Source organism: Urocampus carinirostris, chromosome 12 (genome assembly GCF_059441175.1).
Source record: "Urocampus carinirostris isolate Australia breed hairy pipefish chromosome 12, RoL_Ucar_1.0, whole genome shotgun sequence".
Taxonomy (NCBI): domain Eukaryota; kingdom Metazoa; phylum Chordata; class Actinopteri; order Syngnathiformes; family Syngnathidae; genus Urocampus; species Urocampus carinirostris.
In genome coordinates, this window is record NC_142360.1 from 13,543,243 (window position 1) to 13,566,800 (window position 23,558).

General features: G+C 37.0%; 2 protein-coding genes across 6 annotated transcripts in view; one reads left to right on the plus strand and one right to left on the minus strand.

Moving 5' to 3' along the window:
- Positions 1-6,781, plus strand: part of bcar3 (BCAR3 adaptor protein, NSP family member) — a 104,858-nt gene extending 98,077 nt beyond the window's left edge. For all 3 annotated transcript variants that reach the window (XM_088348870.1, XM_088348871.1, XM_088348872.1), the window contains 2 exons: positions 1,550-1,753; positions 5,135-6,781. In XM_088348870.1, coding sequence (XP_088204996.1) covers positions 1,550-1,753; positions 5,135-5,313 — 383 coding nt within the window. In that variant the 3' untranslated portion in view covers positions 5,314-6,781. The remainder of the gene's footprint in view (positions 1-1,549; positions 1,754-5,134) is intronic.
- A 9,032-nt stretch (positions 6,782-15,813) lies between these two features.
- Positions 15,814-23,558, minus strand: part of fnbp1l (formin binding protein 1-like) — a 38,936-nt gene continuing 31,191 nt past the window's right edge. For 2 of the 3 annotated variants that reach the window (XM_088348831.1, XM_088348829.1), the window contains one exon: positions 18,841-19,349. In XM_088348831.1, coding sequence (XP_088204957.1) covers positions 19,209-19,349 — 141 coding nt within the window. In that variant the 3' untranslated portion in view covers positions 18,841-19,208. Of the gene's footprint in view, positions 17,205-18,840; positions 19,350-23,558 lie in introns of those variants that run through there. The other variant, XM_088348830.1, reaches the window with a different exon arrangement.

Consider the following 23,558-nt stretch of genomic DNA (forward strand, 5'->3'; position numbering starts at 1 on the left):
ATACATGACAAAATAAATATAGAAAAGGATATTAAAAAGAACACATCAAAATTAATGACCAAGTATGCAAGAAAATACACAACCAAATACACGACAAGATAGATGACAAAATTTACGACACAATACTCGTCAAAATACTACGCAACAAGGCACATGACAAAATATACCACAAAATACATGACAAAATGAATACCGAAATTAAGATGTTAATAAGTACACATCAAAATTAATAACAAAATATATGACAAAATTTAAAAGAAGAATACACTATAAAATACACGGAAATATAAATACTAAATTCATTATTTCAGATCAACAAAAACAAAGTGCCAGAAAACATCCAAAAATTATTCTTTCGGAAGGAGGGAAATTATAATTTAAAGGGCTGTAGTAAATTCAAAATGCCATAGGTGAGAACAACCAGGAAAAGTATGTGTGTGTCTGTGTGTGGAGTAGAACGTTGGAACAATTTAAAAGACGAGATGAAACAATGTCCAACTATTCACGTGTTCAAATTTAAATACAAAAAACATTACTGGCGGAATACAGAGATGAAGAAAATGGGGTACGAGTGATGCAGGAGATTGGAAATACCGCGTTTACAACAATGGTTAACTTTGTCGTTATTGTTGCTATTATTATATCATAACTGTTATTATTAGTATTATTGCTATTGTTGTTATTATCATTGGTGTCGCAGTGATGTTTGGTGACTAGTGGCATTATGACGTTGAGGGATGGGTACTACGATGATTAGTGTATAAAATATGTGACTATGGTTATTATTAGAATTATTGATATCTGACCTATGTAATGTGTATATCCTTGAGATTACGTTGTATTTAGACACAAAAGTGGAGCCATCTATAGAATGTAATAATAGGGAAGATGAAGGGGTTGGGAAAATAAGCGTCTGCTTCATACTACCCCATTTCGAACATGTTATGTTAACATTATTTTGTTATTGAGTCATTGTTTTTTTCCCGTTTTTATTTTATTTTATAATGTTCGAAATAAAGTTTTCATTCATTCATTCAATAAATGACAAAACAAAGTACAAATAATTAAATGACAAAATACATGAGAGATTACACTCAAAAAATACATGACGAGATACTAATACACAACAAACTACAGGACAAAATACAACACCAAATACATGAAAAAATTTATATTGAAAAAAGAAATTAACACGTACACGTCAAAATTTATGACAAATTACATGACAGAATATGAAAAACAATACACAACACTACGCGACAATATAAATGACAAAATACACATCAAAATACATGTAAAACTACACGACGAAATACAAGTCGAAATACATCAAAAATAAATAACAAAATGCATAGTAAACAAATGAATAGTTTGCATTTATATCATATATTTAGGTATTACATTGTGTATTTTTGTGTTCATTTATTTATATGGCATATATTTGTATGTATTTATTTATTTCTACACGTATTTCTACACATATCAGGATCGGCCCTCCATACAGGCCCACGTTGAGCAAAGTGAAACCAAATATCGCTTCATATTTTAGCTTCCTGTCCATCCGTGGTGTGCGTCCCCCTCCTGTTGCCTCTCCTCACTTTGATGGAGCGTCCATCCGTCTCGCCGGAGGGGGCGGAGCTTTGGGAATCCAGCGAGCAAGGCTGCGAAATCATGCTGCGGCATCTTGAGGACGCGCGTCAAGTCGCGCACGACGCACACAGCTACACTGAGAACGCACAGAAAACCATGGAAGGTAAAATTCCGCCGCCGTTTTTTATACGTTCTATTTTTTTTTTCTACAGAAGAAATTGACGTTGATTGCCGTCTGTGGCAGGCCAAATAAGGCCTTCCACTTCTTTTTATCTGGCCCGCTATACAATGCCAGGACAAACACAAGAGAAAAATGTGCTGCCTCGCATCAATGATTTGCAGTTTTAAATATATCCACCGGATGTCGCCAAAGTCACTCGACACTTGTTTGCTGACTAACATTAATCAACCAGAGAACATTCAGCAAAACCGCCCCGGCCTTATTTTGTTTAGAATAGTCACGGAATCACTGTTTAAATTTTTGACTAGAGGGGGAAAAAAAGAAAAAAAACTGCTTTTCACATTTTTTTCTTTTTCTTTAGCTTTGTATATATATATATATATATATATATATATATATATATATATATATATATATATATATATACAACCATACAAGTAAAGGGGAAAAACTATATACACACACAAGTTGTTTTTTGAAGCAATATCAAATATGGTGTTTAAAATTCAAATAATCTGCTTACTTACTTTATGTTGGGGGGTTTGTGACAATGAGCATTTTGGGGTGTATACAGAAAATGAGGACAACAGAAGGGTGAAGGTGAAACAAAAAATAGAACATTAAAAAAACAAATGTGTTCCTTTCTTTAAAATATATGACAACAAACAGGGAAAATCCCATATTTAGGTAAACATTTTCATTAAAAAATAGAAAATAAAAAGACTTAAATCATTATTTGAAACTCGGTTTATCTCGGGGGCTGGCTGTAGACGTCGTGTTCTCTAGTGATCCAAATCAGTTAACAAAATCTCAACGCCGAATATTTTGCTTCGTTTTTCATTGCTTTGCTTTATCATTCAGCTTACATTTGTAGCCTACCTATTTATTTACAAACAATGGAAAAAAGGGGATTTTCATGTTTGTCTCTCCATCTGTTAAAAATGTGTATATCTCAACAGTTGAGTAAATGCAGCTTTACATCTGAACCAACTCACCACAAGCATCACAAACACAAACCAACTCAAGTGAGATTAATGTATAAAAATATGCACAATATTGTCTTCAACCTCAAATCAGACTGCACCGCAGCTCTTCTACCCCTTTACTGCCCTTTTTCAGTTTTTTTTACTAAATGAAGGTTTTCTATACCACTAGGAGGCACTTTATATGACACACTGCACCTTTAACATGGAACCAGACGTCACAAGAGCTATTTTACACGTGTACTGGCCCCCTAGTGGCGGAAAGGAGCATTTGGATTGCATTTAGTTTTAAAAAAAAATCACAACTTTTGATAGAAATGACCTTTTTTAACGCAAATTAACGGCAGGTCGAAATCATCCAATGATCCAGCCGGTATATTTGACAATTTAAATTTAGATTAGTGTTTATAGTTATAGGTTTTTTGTCACTTTCCAGTCCGTGCGAGTTTCCCCTCGTTAAATACAGACACTGCCCTAGTTAGGAACGAGATCCAGACGATCGTTCGTAAGGTGAATTTGTTGGGAAGTTGCTTCAGTGCCATATTTTGTTTGTTTACGGTTTGTATATGTTTAAGACTTGTATAAACCTTTAGTGTTTTGTACTGAAAAATAAAGATTTCATAAAACAATATGCTCTAAAATGTTACAAAGCATGTTGAATGATAAAGCATAATACTGAAAAACAAAGTTACACATTAGGCGTTGACATTCTGTGGTCTGTGAAGCCCTTTGAGACTCCTTGCTATACAAATAAACAAGACCTGATTTAACTATAAAGATAAATAAAGTTAAGTTCAACTTACTTTTGGAAGATTTAGGCGACTTCCTCCTAAAAAGTGGAAGAAAAAAAGTGATCCAACCATTTTCTCAACTGCATCAAGCTTTCTTATTCCACTTTCATTTCAAAAGAAACGTCTCGCCTTTTCTTTACACTTTACACCAACCATATTGAATGGATTCACGAGATATTAAACAATCAAAATGTCAAAGTTCTTAGCGCACTGGAAATTTTGTATAGACATAGTCAGTATAAAGTGTTTACACACGAACTAAGAAGAGGAAGCGTTTTTTTTCTTCTTGGGGTGGATGCTGGGTGACCTCTCACAGCGCCACACGCCGGTAGTGGCAGAAAGAAGCACTACAGTACTGTCCTCTACTCAGAAAAAGGTGCACATAATACAAAATATAACTTACAGAAATGTCCGCATATTTTCCGACATCCCGGAAAAAATGTTCGGATCTACCGTTTTACGTAAGTCGAATGGTCGTAAGAAGGGGAGCGTCTGTAAACTCTGTGAATAAATTCAATTGTTTTTACAAATGCCCAGTTGATTAGCACTACAAGAGATTAAATCTTATTCAAGGAAAAAATATTGAGGAAAAAACAATCACTTTGGAGCGGCAGGAGCTCAGGAGGTGAAGCGCTCATCTTGGGATCAGGCGGTCACAGGTTCGATTCCCGACTCCTGCGTGTTATATGTCGAAGTGTCCTTGGGCAAGACACTGAACCCCTAATGCCCCAGCTAAGCAAGTAGTTGTCTTGCGTGGCTAATGCCACTATCGATGTGTGAGTGTGTGTTAATGGGTAAGTGTAAAGCGCTTTGGGAGGTCTTCAGTGACTTGAAAAGCGCTATAGAAATACAAACCATTTACATTTTACATTTACTTTTTACACCCCTGAATCATATTTAATTGCGAGCCTCTGAAAAGACCCCTAGCCCTCCAGCTAAGTTCCCCATTTTGTGTCATTCATCTCCTAGTCCTGTGAGGACCAGAACGGAAACAGGAGCAAATTGCGTTACGTTTCTCAAAAGTTTTATTGAAGGAAAGACGAAAGGCTGCGCCCACGATCCGGTGTTCGCTGGACGCAGAAAGCAAGTCGCTCTCGTATTCGGACTGTGATCCGAACACGGAAGTGAATCTTCCGTAGCGAGTGATGGTGGTGTCAGGGACGGAAAAACAGGTCGGTAGTCGGAACTGGGAGAGCGTGGTCGGGGTCGGAAACGAGTCGTAAGCCAGAACGGGAGAGTAGACGTAGTCAGGGACAAAAAGAGGTCGTAGGCCGGGATGAGAGAGCAGACGTGGTCAGGATCAAAACGGGTCGTAGTCGGAGACAGACAGGAGCAAAAACAGGACAGGTGGGAGTCAGGGTTCAAAAAGGCTGCGTAGTGACAGAACTGGGTTTAAATAGGGACGGGGAGCCAATCAGAGCCCGCAGCGGTTGGCGCCAAATGAGCGGGCACAGGTGGGTCACATCAGTAATCATGACAAGTCCAGCCCCCGTGAAGTTGTTTTTTTCTACCATGTGGCCCCGGAGCAAAATTGAGTTTGACCCCCAACATGCGTGTGAAAATTTGCATTTTTCTGATCTTGTTTTTAGGGTTTCAGTGTGATGAGGACCTCCTGGAAGTTTTCAAGACGGACTTTCAACTGAGACTTCTTTGGGGAAGTCGCGGCGCTTCGGTCAACCAATCGGATCGCTACAGCAAATTTAACCTCATTCTCACCGCTTTGTCCAGGAAGTTGGAGCCCCAAGTCAAAATACACACTTTGATTTAACCGAGTTGTTCCATATTGCCGTAAAATATCGAGTTTTGCGGATAAAAGATAAACACTGTCAGACATGCTACAACACAACTGTAAATACAAGAACCATAATACTCAATTACACAGATATACTGTACTGTTGCTTTTATATATGTAGGACCGATATGATGACGAACTTTCTTAAAGGGACAGCGTCTATTGTTTGACCACTAGGCGTCGCTGTATTACATAGTGCAAAATCAAAATGAGATGTTCGGAAGCAGGAGAAAAAATACAAACTGCGGAGGCTCAAAGTAACCAAACCGCACCATTTTTCATATTTAGGCCAAGCCTCTTGCAAGGTTTTTGCTTTTTCCGGCTACCCATAGAAGCAAGATGGCCGACAATTGTATCAACTCCCTAAGGTGAGAAGTGAAAAGACTTCAGACTGCGGGCTACATGTGGGCTGTCAGGCCTTTTAATCAAGCCCGCCATACAAAAATGGTCAGATAGATAATAGTAAATAAAGTAACCAATAATTGAAGAATGTAGTTTTTACTACCAAAATACAAGTACAAAAATACTACAAAAATATTACAAATGGACTAAGAAACTAAATATCAAATTTTGGGCTTGAAAACAGGCACCTAATATATCGTTCAGCTTTTACTCTGAAAAGAAAAAAACTACGGAAATATCGCAGTAATACTATAACAGAAATACTGCTGTATAAATACTACTGCAGAAATGTTACAGAAACACAACCACAGAAATATTACAAAACTACTACTACAGAAACACCACCAAAATATTACTGGAGAAATAAATGTACAGTAAAACTATGAAAATACTACAGAAAAACTGCGTACTGAAAAACAATAAAAATCCTACTAGATAATTAGTACAAAAATATTACTGCAGTAATACTTAAATACAAAATTACTACTACGGAAATAGCACAACAGTAAAACCAGTGTACTGCAAAACAGTACAGTACTACAGAAAAAATTCTAAAATACAGCAGAAATAATAGTAGTAATACTACAAAATACTATAGAAATACTACAAAATACTGCAGAAATACAGCTAAAGAAATACTACAAAATCCTTAAGTATTTTAAAAATGCACAGTTATATGATAGTTCATGTTTTTTTGCTTATTCTTTAAATAAATTTATGTTTTTGACCACTAGGCGGTACCAAGTAATACACGCTGTCCCTTTAATTACTACTTCAACGATCATCTGTAACCCGCCCCCAAATCTTCTTTCAACCAAAATAAGTACCATACTTTCTGCTGTAACCCCTTTTCCAAGTATTTAAAGAAGTGTTGGTGTGTAAAATCGAAGCTCTAAGCAAGTACTGCCACTATAGTTGTACATATGTGAAGCTCTATTGTCCCTTTTGTATATACTGTACTTGAGAAATATGTCAATTCCTTAGAATGTTTATATTCTGAACTACTGTGGTAAGATTTAATAAATAAGGTACTTATTTTGTGGTTTTTGCATGTGTGGAATGTTCGTTGCAATGGTGCTATCCGATGTTATATAATTAAATCAGAAAACATATTTCTTCGAGCAAGCAAATGTATTTTTTTAAATATTTGGTCAGTGTTACCAAATACTACAATATTTTTGCAGTTAACTCGGGCAGTTTATAGTAAATTACGAAACATACATTTTATTTAAAAAAAGAAATCCAAGCAGTGCTCATTTTTGTATTGACTTGCTTGTTCCGTGGTCGTTTATGGCGAATTAGTGCCACCTGCTGGACGCTTGCAGTAACAGCAAGTTTTGTGTGCGGTTTCTTTTAGTCTAAGAAAAACTTTCGACATAAAAATGGTCCCCTTAAATAGTGGGAAGTCTATCTCTGTTCAGAGAACCGGCTTTTTTGGCTCTTCTCGCTGTAAGGCGACTGCTCTTTCGGCTCCCAAACAGCTCTTCAGATTTTTGGGGGCTGCATTATTCGACCACTAGATGTCGCTGTATTGTGTAACAGAAAACGAGTGCCGAAAAGTAAAAGGAAGTATATAAACTAGCTAGTCTCATAGACAAAAAGGACATTTTATTATTAGTTTTGCTGAGTCTTTTACAGAGAAAGAAAACAAAGGGGAATAACAAAATCTAAAAATGAAATGGGGGGGGGGGGGGGGAAGAAATGTAAATGACAAAGCAGGGTGCAAACAAAAGGAAATGCAAAAAACAAAACAAACAAAAAAAAACCAGGAAAATGATTGAAAAGAACCAAAAAAAGAAGAAATAAAAAGGGAAAAGGAAATAAAAAAGAGAATAAATCAAAAAAAAGAAAAAAACAGGACGACATTGATAAAAAATAGGCAAGGAAAAAAAAAGACAAAAGAGCAAAAAGGAAAAAATGAGATTTGTTGAAAAAAATAAAGGCAAGAGAGAAAAAAATTGAAAGATTAATCAAAAAAAAGGAAAAAAGAAAAGAAAACCAGAAAAGGGAGAAAGGCAAAGAAAGGGGAAATAGAAAAAAGGAAGAGCAATGGTTAGTGTGTAAAAGGGAAACGTGGGAAGCAGATTGTAAAGCGCTTTGGGAGGTCTTCATTGACTTGAAAAGCGCTATACAAATGCAGACCATTTACATTTAGGGAAAATGGAGGAAAAATGAAATAATTCAAAGAGAACATGAAAGAAATAAAGAGAATATACATGTTGTCCAAATAAGTCCGCCTTCAAGAGAAAAAAACAAAAGCTTCTTAACGGCTGCTGGCTCCCGCCGTTCACTTCAAGGAGCCAGCTCATAAAGCCGTTTCGTTTGCAACCAACACACCACTAATCTTCAATGCTAACAACGCTGCCCTTCTCCCCACGACCCTACTGAGGATCTCATCTCATCTCATCAGCTGCACCGCTTATCCTCAGTAGGGTCGCGGGGATGCTGGAGCCCATCCCAGCAATCATCGGGCAGTGGACACCCTGAACTGGTTGCCAGCCAATCGCAGGGCACACAGGGACAGACAACTCATTCGCTCATTCACACCTAGGGACAATTTGGACCGGCCAATTCACCTGAAATGCATGTTTTTGGAACGTGGGAGGAAACCGGAGTGCCCGGAGGAAACCCACGCAAGCACGGGGAGAACATACAAACTCCGCACAGGAAGTCTGGAGCTGGATTTGAACCCACGACAGGTTCCCATGACATGAACTGTGCCGCACAAGCGCTAACCACTGCGCCGCCGTGCTGCACCCTACTGAGGATAAGCGGTGCAAATAATGGATGGACACTGCCCTACTTACGAACGAGAAAGGCTCCGGATGATCATTCGTAAGTTGAATTTATTCGTAAATTGCTTCAGTGTTATATTTTGTATGTTAAGGTTTATATACGTATTGTATAAGTAACCTGTATTGTTTTGTACCAAAATATGCTCTATAAAAAGAAATAAAGTTAAGGATAACTTACTTTTGAAAGATGGGCTTCAAGAGGTCCCACCGCATCAAGCTTTCTTATTCCACTTTCATTTCAAAAGAAATGGCTTGCCTCTTCTTTACAATTTACAGCAACCATATTGAACGTATGCACGAGATATTAACATACCTGTCAACTTCAATGGCTCCATGTCGTATTTACCCTTACAAAATAATCTTTAACATATTATATTGTACATGTGTTTCATTATATCACACATATATATATATATATATATATATATATATATATATATATATATATATAAATTAACATTTTGTTGTGAAAAACTGAGTTGCTTGACATAAATGAGGTTTATTATTAAAAATTAAAAATAAGTAGCTTGGACGTTCACTGTAGAAGGAAAAAATACATGCAAATATAATTAAGTAGAATAATACATTTTCTTAGTCAAATTATGAATTCATTTTCTGCATTAAATTATTGTTGGTAATATACTGATTAAAGGGATAACCACAAACCTGTCTTTTTAAATTTTCTCCTTTTATACTTCCCTTTTTTCTTAACTTCTTTATATATATATATATATATATATATATATATATACCACTGCCACATCCCCCTGGTGGGAGGTGGCCAAAGTCATTTCTGACTCTTTTTGGGAGATTGATTCAGAGGAGGGGATTCCCAGCCCACTTGCTCAACCCAACTGAGATGTTGGGAGTAATTAGGTGACCAAACCCCCCAATTTCCAACCCCTAATGCTGAACACCAAGCAGGAAGACAACGGGTACCAATGTTTAAGTCTTAGGTATGACTCGGCCGAGGCTTGAACCACAACCTCCAAGTTTCGGGGCGGGCGCCATACCCCCAAGGCCACCGAACTTCTTTATACAACATACTAATTCATAATATAATGCATCAAAGCAAGTGAGACGTTTGAGAGCCGGCTCTCTTTAATGAGTTGAGCCGAAAAAAAAGCCGGTTCTCTAAAAAGAGACGGCCTTCCTTTCACTACACAACTACCACGGAATGATGCATGATGGGGATATCTCCAGGCAGCAGACGCATGCGCACAGTAGCATCAAACCGCTCGCTTTGTTTCCAACGAAAAAAACGATACCGAGATAGAGACTACTGCAGCGAACTCGTTTGACTTGAATGATTTGTCGTTTCATGATAGTTGGTGTATACCGGATGGTACCCATAATTCACTACTTTGCGTTTTTCCGTACAGATTTTCTTGTACGTCGTACATGTCTTAAAATGCATTATAAACGTACTTTGTACGGCAAAAACGTACAGGTTGACATGTTTGTCTCATCTCATTAGCTGCACCGCTTATCCTCAGTAGGGTCGCGGGGGTGCTGGAGCCCATCCCAGCAATCATCGGGCAGTGGGCAGGGGACACACTGAACTGGTTGCCAGTCAAGTGCAGGCCACACAGGGACAGACAACTCGCTCACTCATTCACACCTAGGGACAATTTGGACTGGCCAATCCACCTGAAATGCATGTCTTTGGAATGTGTCAGGAAACCGGAGTGCCCGGAGGAAACTCACGCAAGCACAGGGAGAACATACAAACTCCGCACAGGAAGTCCCGTAGCTGGATTTGAACCCACACAGGAGGTTCCCAAGACCATTGAACGGTGCCGCACACGCGCTAACCACTGCACCGCCGTGCTGCCCTATTGACAGGTCTGTATTAAACAATAAAAACGTTAACGTTCTTAGCGCGCTAGCATTGCAGTACACGTTATGTTTACACAAACCAGTAGAAGTAGAGGCCAGATTTCTTCTTCGGGTGGATGCTGGGTGACCTCTCACAGCGCCGCGCGGTGGAAGGAAGCACTACAGTACTGTCCTCAACTCGAAAAAAAGGTGCCCACAATACAAAATCTAATTTACAGCAATCTCCGGATATTTTTGAACATCCCGAAAAAAATATTCGTATGTACCGTTGTTTGTAACTCGAATCTTCGTAAGTTGCGGCACGTCTTTACTACGAGAGGGGAAAAAGAAAGTCTTTGAAGTTTAGCAGCTCTCCAACTATTTTGCCGCTCCCCAAAATGAAAATCGGACATTTCATTTTCCACGGAAAAGATGAAAACGGCAATTTGCCTTTTTTTGAGTCTTAATTTATTTCAGCAAACCTCTACAAGTAAAAAAACAGCATTTAGTCCACAAAGTGTCCAACAACATTCAAGTGTTTAAACCCTAAAAATAAAATAGGTGTGAAGCTGGATAAAGCTTCAGTTTTTCCAACAAATGCAGAACAAATATTTGATGACACATGCAGACCTGCACAAACAATTTGTCGAGTAACATCGTTTATTATTATTTTTTTGTTAATTCCGAAATAATGATTTCAACTAACTTCTATAGTGAGAACATGGACACACAGAAACCCTACCTGAAAAAAGCAACGCAGACATGAAGGTAAATGTCTTTTGTTGCAATACTTTTTCAGTAGTAGTACAGGTTATGAGTGTTTGTGTTAAAGGGACAGTATGTACAAGAACCATGGCATTTGGGTTGGCCATGGTCCAAAAATATTTGTGTGTTCCAAAAATATTTGTGTTTTTTTTATTTGTTATTTCTTCCCTTTTTTGTTTTGTTTGTTATTGTATGTGTTTGTCTTGTTGAAGAGATGTATAGTGTAGCGCAAATGTAAACAAGTGCTAAAAACCACAAGGAAGAATACTACTACAGACTCCAAGTGACAAAATAGCATTATTTTTGTCCAGCCCTTACTAAGTGTTTTGCAACCATCTTGATCTATGCGTATTTTGAAAATATTTTATTTTATTTCAATGAAGTCTTTTACCCCTAGGAGACACAAAATTATACACACTGTCCCTTTAAAGAAACCTGATCCGATTTTTAACGTAAAACAACACATGTAAGACGTCTACAGACTGAACTTAATTTTTATTTTGCTATACTGATGTTAGCAACCACGACAATTAAAAAAAATCATCCACAGGTTTAAAATTTTAAAAGTTGAAGTGTATACTGTACAGTATTTATTTTAGAAAAGAAATTCTTCATTTCCAACAAAAATAAATCACATTTTTTGCAATAACACAACTTCCCGATTTATTCCTGCCTATCGTTAAATTTAAAAGTGAATAAAGTGAATTTCTTTGGATTTATTATAAAACATCAAAATCAGCATTTGGAAGACTATGAAGTAAATACAGTTCAGTTTTATAGATTTAAAAAAAAAGCCAAATTATGGAATAGAAGGAATGGAAATTACTCAATCAACATTATCTTCCTAAACTGACGGTGTTACAACTTAAAGGCACATTGTGTATAATTTGATGCTTTCTAGTGGCAAAAAAACAACCTCTATTCATTAAAAATATATATATATTAATTTGAATAACAAACAATAATATATTAACTAGCATATAAACGTGCATTTAAAATACTCGTAGATCACGAAATTTGTAAGAAAAATTGCTTGTTTATATGCTAGTTCGGGGGTTAGCATCAAGTGGCTTATTCGGATCAATATTGTTTTTTTATTTATAATTTATCAATGAGGTGCTGAATACACAAAATCTATTTAAGTTGTAACACTGTTATTTTACACAACATTGTAATACCAATTTATTGACCTACGAGTATTCGAAAAAAAGGACGTTAACACGGCTTATTTTGAAAACCTTTAAAAATAAAAAAGTGAAATACTTTTTCAACACCAGGAGGCGCTAAAAATATATTCCTTTAGCGTGTAAATAAACAGGACTATTTTACATTTTAGCAGATTCATACTACGAGATTTGCATTGTGGCTGTTGGAAAATAAGTACCCTCAAATTGAAAGTATTAAAAGCTTAGGGAAAAGGGAAGTTGAAGTCACGACAACAAAATAATTCTGCACGTTTCACAGTTTCAGAAATTTGAAAAGAAACGATAAATATGTAAAGGCGTGGTCACATCTTAAGACTACTCTGAAATTTCCATTATGTTCGTTTGCCCCCAAAAGTGCAAAAATTACTTGACCATACTCTCACGCCTAGGAGACATTTTTTCAAATAATGTATTATTTTTAAAGTTATTGCAAAACGTTTGGAAAACATTTTAAAAAGAAATAAGAAAAATCACCAGAGCCTTTTTTTTCTTTCTGCATTTCAACATGGACGGTTGGTCATCTGACATTCAACAGGCATTCCTACGAAAAATCACGTTTACATTTGTATCCAATTTCAAAGCTAGGAAAGTTCGGGAAAGTGCAGTGGCTTTTTTCAAACCATTTTTGTCTTCTGAAGACGATCGATCGATCAAAAAATTAATCGATCAATCAATCCACAATGACCACAAAAACACATTCAAACTCAAGATGCAAAAATACACCTTTGTTCAAGAGAATTGATTACAAAAATACAAAAAACAAAAGTAAAAAAAAATATAAAAAAAATAATGGTAATAAAAAAAACATTCAAATAGGGCATTCATAGATGCAGATTAGTGAAAGTGGTTCATAAAAAGATAAAAAAAATATTTACACAGAGCTGTCAAACATTGACATTAATATTTCAAAATGGATACGGAGAAGTTTCAGATTAAAATGTGTTTATAGTAGCGATTTTAGTGTTCTTTTTTTAAAAAGGTGGAATGTGTCAGCCTGGGTGTCCTTAAAACGTTGAATATTTTCTTTATTACGTATATGTAAACAATGCCCAAATGAGTTCAAAGAGCCCATATACTCTTTTTTTAATTGTGTTTAGCATAGCTGTTCGAGGTCCAATGAAACGGGGATGCGAGGAGTGCTGGAGAGTGACAACATGCTCGTCTCAACAGGTTTTTCTTTTCATTTCTTTTGTTAGTGTATCACCAAAATGCTAATAGAAAAGGTCTATTTAAAGTCCAAATGCCGACCCAAATCCCTCAAAACTTGAAGTTTATATGAGCGTGTCTAAGAATGTGCAAGTACTGTAATTGTACGTGCTACATGAATGAGCTGACTGAGGCTGCAACGATGACACAAGCTAGGAGATGGCGGCAGAGTGTAACAAAGTTACAAATTCTGTACAGCTCCTATAAGTCGAAAGTGGTTTGCAGGCAATTTTTTCACCTAACGAGACAGAATATGATTTAAAAACAAGATGTCGCTGTATTTTGTTGTCTTACTGCAAATGAAAGCTAGCTATAAAGCACAAAGAATACAAACTACGGAGACTCAAAATGACCAAAACGCACCATTTTTCTTCGCATTTTCTGCAAAGCCTTTTTTTTTTTTTTTTTAGCATTTTGGGTACCCGTAGCAGCAAAAAGTCCATCAATTATGTCAGCTTCCTCTAGGTGAGGTCATGTAATGTAAAATTAATGTATATTCCCTGACCTTGCGTTTAATATGTGATTTTAATGTTCTGTTCCTATTATATCAATTATGTATGGACTTGCTCCCTCATATTTTTTTAGATTAATTTCTCCTGTGTTCATGCTCGGAAAATGCTGGTCTGCTAGTGATTCCAAGAGCCAAGAGTGGATCCGCAGGTTCGAGAACGTTCTCCATTCAGGCCCTGTTGGTGAAGAACGCTCTGTCCTCTGAGATTTGATCCACAACCTCAGTAGAACTGTTTGAATCTGGGCTTAAACACACGTATATTCTATTGCTTATGAATGACCTGTGTTTCATTTTTGTGCATTGCAAATTTCATTGCAGACTGATCATCCTGGAAGGGGGATTACTTCATATACTTTTTAAGGTTTCTTCATTTTCCTCAAGCTGAGATTTTGAGTTTTTTCCTTACCCTCATGTAGGTTTTAGATCAGGGAACAGTGTAATAGTCTGTACAGTCCTCTGATACTTCATGATTAAGAACTATACAAATAAGCACTTGCTCTATGAATATTTTAAAAAAAAGCTCCTTTATATGATTGTTCATGTATCTTTGCTTGTCATCAATAATAATTAAATCAATGTTGTTCTTTAATAAAAAAATAACCACTGAGAGGCTTAATAATACACACTGTCCCTTTAAGGCAATGAAATTTATTTCATAAATGCTAAAGCATATAATTTTGGGAATTATTATTCTAATTGTACTAGAAATGAGCTAAGAACATTTTTTGTTAAAAATATTTAAAACAGTTAAAAACATTATATATATTTTTCCAATGAATTAAGTTTCTCAAACCACTAACAGGCGCTAAATAATACCCAACCTCCCCTTTACAACTAAACTGCATATGAAACTTGCTGTTACTGCAAGTGTCCAACAGATGGCAAAAACGCACCATACCTGTAAATAACCAAGGAAAAGTCGACTTTGTTTATAACCAGTGGTCAGTAACAGGCGGCTCTGGGGCCACATGTTACTCCTTGGCACTTAAACAAAAAAATGTGATGATGGAAAATTATTTGATTTCTGTCGGACAGACATAACACAAACATTCTTAATGTTTTCCAATTATATTGATAAACCGAACACAGTATTCTACAAAGTATGAGCTGCCTTTCCTTAGGAGGTTCATATTAAGCTTTCAAATTTTCTCTCGGCCGAAACCATGTTTTTTTTCTGTCCAATACGGCTGTTTCAAAACATTGGGTTGGCAACCAAACACTATACAAAGTTGAGCATTTCTGTTCCTTGATTTTCGTGGTTTTCATAGAAAATATGTAGTTTGCTGTAACTAGCGTAGTATACTACATATGTCGTATTTGGTAGCACTGTGTGTTTTATATAATAATAAAAAAATAAAAATGTATAAAATAAACCGTAAAAACCGTTTAAGTTGGAAATGGATGCACACTTGTACAATTGGTTCATTACAAAATAAAGTACAAAAGGATAAAAAAAATAAATAAAAAAAAATCATCTAATGTACATGTCCAAATGTTTAATAAAATGGTCCATCTAGTTAAGATAAAGGCGGAGAGGTCAGCTGATAGGAAAGGCAGCTGTCTCCAGAAGACACGCCAGCTCCTCCTTTTCTTTTTATTTGCAACAGTTCCACTTGACTTTTGGTGGCAAAAATTTGCCAGTCCATGACTAAAATGTCACTTGAGCAGAGAGGCAGAAAAAAAAAGTAAAAAGAAAAAGACCACGAAGAGAGGACGGAGGAGAGATCTTCCTGCTGTTGGCTCAATAGCAAACACTGACATGACCCAGTTGGAGTTTGGGGAAAAGTCACAAGTCATGCTTTTAATGAGGTGTTTAACAGTGCTCGGACAATTTGACACTTCACAACGTAGACGTAAAATGCTTAAGAGACATGTTAGCGACATGCAAGTTCACATGGCGGGCATGAGGATCAGAGTGGCTCAGGCAGGCATCACCAACAGAGTACAGATGATGACCAAAAAGGATGAGTTGTGATGCTGATAGTTAGTGGCGGCAAATACTCAAAAGTCACGCAAACAAAGAAAAATAACATTTGTCCACTTGTCTGTGTCCCTTTTGGGGCAATGTAGTACCGTAACCTAAATTAATCCCCAAATATATTAATCATATTTTAAAATCTTTGTCTAAAAATTTAAATAATAAAATGCGGTTACAACTAAGTCTTTAGAATTCGTTCAAAATGTAATAGTTTAAAATGGGAGAGCAAAGTTCAATTTGAGGGACAGTGTGTATTGTCTCGGTTCCCAGATCCCTTAACCACCAGGGTCATAGGGGCACCACTTCCTGTGGTGTGTCTTGGGCAAGTGCAACCTGGCGGTGCCCATCCCTCTCCACTTGAAACGTTTCTGTTCAGGTATATTTTTGATAAATGAAGATTATTTACAACTAGGAAGCACTAAATAACAAACACTGTCTCTTTAAAATGAGACAAATCTATTAGGTTCGCTTAGTAAAAGGTGACAAATGCCCCCCCTAGTGTCGAATCAAATCACTTTTTAAAGGGATGCTGTGTATTATTTGTTCACTAGATGCCGCTCTATTGTGTAATGCAACCAGAAACGAGTGCTTAAAAAGCACATGGAAGAATACAAACGATGGAAATTCAGTGACCAAAAAGCACCATTTTTCTTCCTTAGTTTTTTGCCCAGCTTTTTGGGTTACACTTAGCAGCAAGATGGCGGACAACCATGTCATCTCCCTTTAGGTGGGCCTCATGTTTGTAAATTAAATATAAATTTCTCAACCTACCAGTATCTTAGAAACTTGCATGTTTATACAATGGTTCTTTGAAACAATATTGGGTTTTTTAATGAATGACGTTTTTTTTAAGGAGGTGCAATATAATACACACTGTCCCTTTAAATAGTGGGAAAAGTCCTAAGGTTCCTTCAGGAGGGAGCGTGGCAAACGCCTTTTGGGGCCATTCACATCTTAAAGGGAAGAAGTAAAGCAGTTTCCCCAAGTACCGATAATTGTTATTGAAATGGTATTAAAATGCTGCAGCGGCTATGGATGTGAGAGCATGCCAGCATGCAAACTTGCCCTTATGTTTTTCCTCTCACCCTCTCATCCTGCCACCACAAAAACCGAAAAGAAATCTGCCATCAGCGAGAGCCCTCCACCAGCCAATCAAACCACCTGACCACCCTGCAGCCCTCAGGAACCTGCAGTCATACACAGGAGAGAAGAGGGGTTGAAAGTAGACACACAATGATATCAACATAATTGTAATCGTGTCACATTGTAGGCCAGGGATGGCCAACTAGCTTTCTGCAGAATAAAACGCTTGTACAGTAAAATTCGGATTATAAACCATGACTTTTTTCCCATGCTTTCAACCCTGCGGCTTATGCAATGATGCAGCAAGGGGCACCTAAGCAGTAAAGGTAAGAGTGAGACACATGGAATATATGTCGAGGAAGACGCAAGTTTAATGTAACTTGAAGCTTACGTATATTATTAAATGTTTTTCTGTGGACCGTCTTTCTTTGTAAATATCTCATGTTTCTATGTGGGCTCATGCGGCTTATTGTCAGGTGTGGCTTATGTATGTACAAAATGGTTTTTCCTTCAAAAAGGTACAGGGTGAGGCTTATAATGGGGTCCAAATTTTACGGTACGTACATTTTAAGTTATCCTGCAAATTACATTGATACTCAAAATGTTTTTCTGAAGAAACTAATTTATTAAAAAAGAAAAATGTAAAACAATAGTTAGAAATTGCTTTGGCTCAACCCACCAAAAAATGACCTAGTTTAACTTACTGCAGGTTCTACACTCCCTGACCCTCAGCACAATTAACGTATATTCGAAACTATTAGGCGCACGTAAATGTATTTAAGTTCTTTAAAATGTGTGGTGCACCCTATAGTGCAGTGAAATCTGTGTGTGTTGTTGTAAGGCGGACATAGTCGAGGACCCCTTGACAATGTTCAAGGGGGAAGTATGGGCGTTGATTGTATATGAAAGAACGGGAATGCATGTTATGCTTCTGTGTTAGTCCCGTTGTTGTAGACAGACGTATTAAAGGACCCCATGAGAACAGTAAAGGGTAAAGTATGGGCATTATTTATAAAGCCCACTGTCCATTATTGAGTGCTCCTTTTTGTGTGTTTTAAATGCAGTTATTTGCATATGTAACTGTGCGCCCTTTAGTATGGTGTGCCTTTTAGTACTGAACACCATATGGTCGTGAAAATACTTTTTTATTTGCTGATTTGGAATAAAAATCTAACATCCATAACACTATTTCCAATTATCAGTGATTGGGTTTTTGTGAAAAAAAAAAATCTCAAAATATCAAGCAAGCTATTTTGTGTTTGTTTTTTTATTTAAATTATGCTGGGTTTGCACTTAATCTTCGTTTATCCTAGAGTTTGATGTCGTCTTTGATTGTTTACATTCGAGAAAAAGGCTCTTTCAATTAAAATATGTATATTGTATGCAGCTTGAATTTACTTTTGTTAATTGTCAAAGTGTCGGTGAGGCTGAAAACTGCAAATTTGAATTGAGTTACCCAATTTTATTTTCTTGGGACGCTGCGTTCTTATTTGTAAATGACGAGATAGTTGGATTGATATATACTCAAGATTTATAGTTTATGGTTGAAAGCATTATCTTTTAAAATTCTGGGCAATATGAAACTTGCTTACTACACATAACATGAGTTGTATGTGAGCTCCACAAATTTTACATTAATTCACATTAACAGTGGAAGACATTCTCCATACTGCAAAACTGCAAGTGAACTGATTATGCTGTCATGGCAGAGATTAAACAGTGACAAAAACATCAAAGTCATCTGATGAAATCAGATTTTTTATAAAAAGTCGAACAAATTCTTATGAACAGGATTAAAAGAAAATGTTTTAACTGGACAGATATTGAACACTTTGATCGATAGGAAGCAAAATACATGTTTTGACATGTAGAAATGTATTAAAAGAACAATGCAAGTATCTGGGAAACATACCGATACCCACCGCTGTTTGATGAGTGGACACATGACTGATGTTAGTCAGATGATAGATGGATGCAAACCACATGAACTGAACGAATGAAACAATCCATGCAAATGAATAGGCACTTGGCGCCTTAGTTGTCTTGAGCGTGAGTGAGGTCAGAACAAAAAAGTCGAAAGATTGACAGAACAGAGGACACACGAGGCTTTAGATGTAGGTGACTGCACCTTTACAGTTTTTCTCCATGGTGATCTCCACGTAGGTGGTAGGGACGTAGCCCTCCTCACCGGTCTGCCTCCGTGCTCTTGTCCAGCCATCGCCTTTATCTTCTTCAATTATGTACAAAACCTGTGGGCAAAGACACAAATGCAAGGCTTATACTTCTACTTATTTGTGCACCCCTTGTCAATGTCCGAATTCAGGCACTTTTAAGAACTTTCAAAGCCATTTTTCCCAATTTCTCCAGTACCATTTAAAGATGAAATCCTGTGTGAATCATGTATCGTATTTTCAAGAATATAAGGCGCACCTAAAAGCCTTTATTTTTTTCAAAAGCTGACCGTGCGCCTTATAATACACTGCGCCTTATATATGGATCAATATTGAGTCGCAAGGTCTCGCAACTAAGACAAGCAGCCGGCGACTAGATTTTCCCCCGTAGGCGAAGTAGTCCGCGGTGTATGCTGGGATATATATATACACCGGCATTTCATTTCCTAATCAATGTGTCAATCATCATTTGAATCGGTCACTATTGGCTAAAGTTATTTGGGGGCAAAGGAGGCGGGTACTTTTTAGCATTTACAGGCTCACATAGGCTAAAGCGGGGCAAATCAAAGCCTGCAATTGGCCAAAAAAGATGAATGGGAATCACACTTTTGGTTGGAGAAAACATTTTTTACGACTGCAGTATTTTATTTGTAAACATGAATTATGGGGCTAAACAGACAGCTAGCAACAAGCAAAGTCCATCGATGCAGAAATGCTTCTCGGCGGATTTTTATTTGTCCGAATAATTGCATGTTTTGGAGTGTGTAAATAATTTGGACGGTTGGATTTACTACAATCATGGATGTAAGAGGACCATGGTTGCGTATTATTATTGAACGTGATGGCTGCAAGACGTCTTTGGTGAGCTGTCCCGGCTTTATATCTTCCCAGTATGTTGTTTCAGACTGATCTTGATTTTTCTGTGATGAGTCTGTTTTTAAATTCAATTAAATTTAATTCAAAGTGTTTATTGTCATATGCACAGTAAAGAACCACGTTTCCCTGCACAATGAAATTCTTACTTTGATGTCCACAGTTGTCATCGAAAAAGAAAATAGAAATTAAGAAATAGTTGGCATTCCTTGAAGAGTTTAACCCTACTAATGATATGTGGAATGACGCATTCGAGTGATGGGTGACATCGTACTGACACCTTGTCCGTACGTGTCTGAGACACGTATTTGCTCCTTTGCGAGCCGTCGGATTGTTAAGGGGTTAATAAGTTTGACTCAACTATCTGACTGTTATGTTGAAGATCCCACTGTAGCGCCTTACAGTCCGGTGCGCCTTATGTATGGAAAACATATGTCAAAAAACTATTTTTGGGGGTTGTGGCTTATAACTGTCAAGTCAAGTCAAGTCAAATTTATTTATATAGCCCTTAATCACAAAAATGTCTCAAAGGACTGCACAGGATTACAGTTACAAAATTACACAATTACCTGATCTTAAACCAGCATGCGGGCAAGGAAAAACTAAAAAACCTCAGTGTGAGGAGAAAAAAGAAACCTTAAGAAAGGACCTCACATGTGGTAATCCCCCTTGCAGAATTGACCAGGGTGAATTACAATTAGCATTACTGTACACATAATAGTAAACATAAGGTAAGATGTTGAAAATGTCCGGAAAGTGCATGACATCAACTGGTGCGCCTTATAGTCATGAAAATACGGTGTTTTGCAGTGCCACACATATATCTGCCATTTACAAATGCAATTTTTAATCTTGTATGTCTATTTATCAGAACATACTTGTTACATCGTAAGTAAATCACCAATATTTGTTTTTTTGAGACAAATCTCTCTCCATATAGGTGTTGTGTAAAAATAGTTTTTCAGTTGCAGGAAGTTCTTCCAATTACAATTTACCACTAGGAAACGCTACCTTAAATTTTTTGCATGGTCAATAATAAGTATCCATGATTGATACTTAATCGCTGCCCTAAAACACGTTAGTTGTGTGGCATGCATTTGTCGACCCGATGGGGGCGATTATGCTTCATAGGACAACGCCATACATACGAAGAATGCTGCTGTAACTCACAAGGGGAGAAGAAATGCAATGGCAAAGCAGAGCCACCAGAGAGCAGTGACAGCGTAGTTTTTAGACTTGATGAGAAAACATAATAATAATAATAATAATAATTTACTTGTATTGTCATTCTGTGTAACAATGTACACAGAACGAAATGTCGATTGCATCTGACCCGATGCAGCCGCAGCCAAGAGAGGGCGCCGCCGACCACTTTTTAAGTCTTAGGAATGACTCGGCCGGGGCGCGAACCCGAACCTCCCAGTCTCAAAGCGGGCGCCTTACCATCTAGGCTAACATCAACAATTTCAAGCATTTCAAGGTCCAATATTTACAAACGTCACCCAAAATTCAAGCACTTTTAAATCCTTGAAGAGAAAACAATAAAACTCAAACATTTTCAAGGATTTTAAGAACCCGTACAAACCCTGTAATAGGATCTGTTTTCTAACAGGCATAAGAAATTGTTAAAATAACACTGAATATGTTTTTTTTTTTAAAAAAAAAGCCTTTCTTTTTTTCTGGTGAATATTTAGAAAGGAAGGGACCTTTGTGGTTGAGACGATTTTAGCCCTACTCCTAGTAACCAAGAAATAACTGTAATTACATAGTAATAACATAAAATTAGTTTATCAGTAATGCATATCAAACTGGGAGTCTATCAGACTGAAGAGTAACAAAAAAAGTAGCGCTCGGTCTGAAAGTATGGTGACCACCTGTTTTACAGTTTTTAGTAATCCTAACTGTTTGGTAAAACGCACGATTCTGTAAATTCTTAATGATTGTGAATAGTCTCTTTGTTATTGCTATAAGACACTACCCTAAGGTTTCTTTCTTTCTGACAATGTTGCTAATTACTTGTTTTGATCATGTTGCAAAGTATCTGCTCAACAGGTAACACTGGTGAATAATTTTGGTAAGTGATTTTGCTTAAAGATGAATTATGGTCGGAAAAAAAAATACAGTGGCAAAATATTTTGCTCATTTGAAGTAGTACTTATGTTGCTGTACTCGGAAACAAACGTTAATAAAATATTGTCATTTTTAATTAAGCTTGTCTTTATTTATCTATCTACCGTGAAATTTGGACTATAATCCACGACTTCCATCACAAGCTTTCAAGCCTGCGGCTTATGCAATGATGGGGCCAATTTGTGCACTTTTTCTAAAGGCCGCAAAGGGTGCAAAAGCAGTAAAGGTAAGAGTAAGAAAGGTGGAATATGTGTCAAGGAAGACGCATGTTTAATGTAACTTTGCGCTTTGTTCATGAAGAAAACTAGCATGAACAGACCCTCATCATGGAAAAAGGTCTCAATCGAAAGGGTAGTGCTAACGACCATATTGGGAACAGTTTTCCAAGTGTGTTTATTTGTAAACGGAAATAATGTGGCGAAACAAATAGATCACAAGGCGGATTTCTATTTATCTGTCGGCATTATCGTATGTTTTGGAGTAAAAATTTCAAATTGTTAGATTCTATGGATTGTCCTAGATGTAACGAAGCAATTTTCACGGACATTCAAAGAAGTAGAAGATAGCCAGGGGACGAAATGCTAGTTACCTTGACTTTGTTTCAGACTGATCGTAAAGTTTCTCTGATGAGTATATTTTGAAATAGTCATTTTATCTTGAATCCCAAGAGATTGGGGACATCGTACAATCACAAATTTGTTTATCTTAAATCCGGTGGCCCACTGGCGGGCCATCGGAATGTTAGGGATTTAAGATACAGTATATCAATAAAACTCTTTCGGTGTACCATCTTTCATGTTTCAATGTGGGCACATGTCGCTTTATAGTCAGGTGCGCTCTATACAGACACTCCCCTACTTACGACTATTCGACTTACGTAAAACTGTAGATACTAACATTTTTTTCAGGATGTCAAAAAATATCTGGACATTGGTAGATTTTGTATTGGGTTCACCTTATTCTGAGTAGAAGACAGTACTATAGTGGTTCTTTCCACCACTACCGGCGTGTGGCGCTGTTAGAGGTCACCCAGCATTCAACCGGCAGTAAAAAAATGTTGTGTAAGAACTTTATATTGTCTATGTCTATTTCCAGTGCGCTAAGAACTTTGACATTTTTATTGTTTAATACATTGTGCATCCATTCAATATGGTTGGTGTAAAGCGTAAAAAAGAGGCGAGCTTTTTCTTATGAAATGAAAGTAGAATAAGAAAGCTTGATGTGGTTAAGAAAATGGTCGGAACGCTTTTTTTCGGCAATTTTTACTGCGGAGGAAGACCTCTT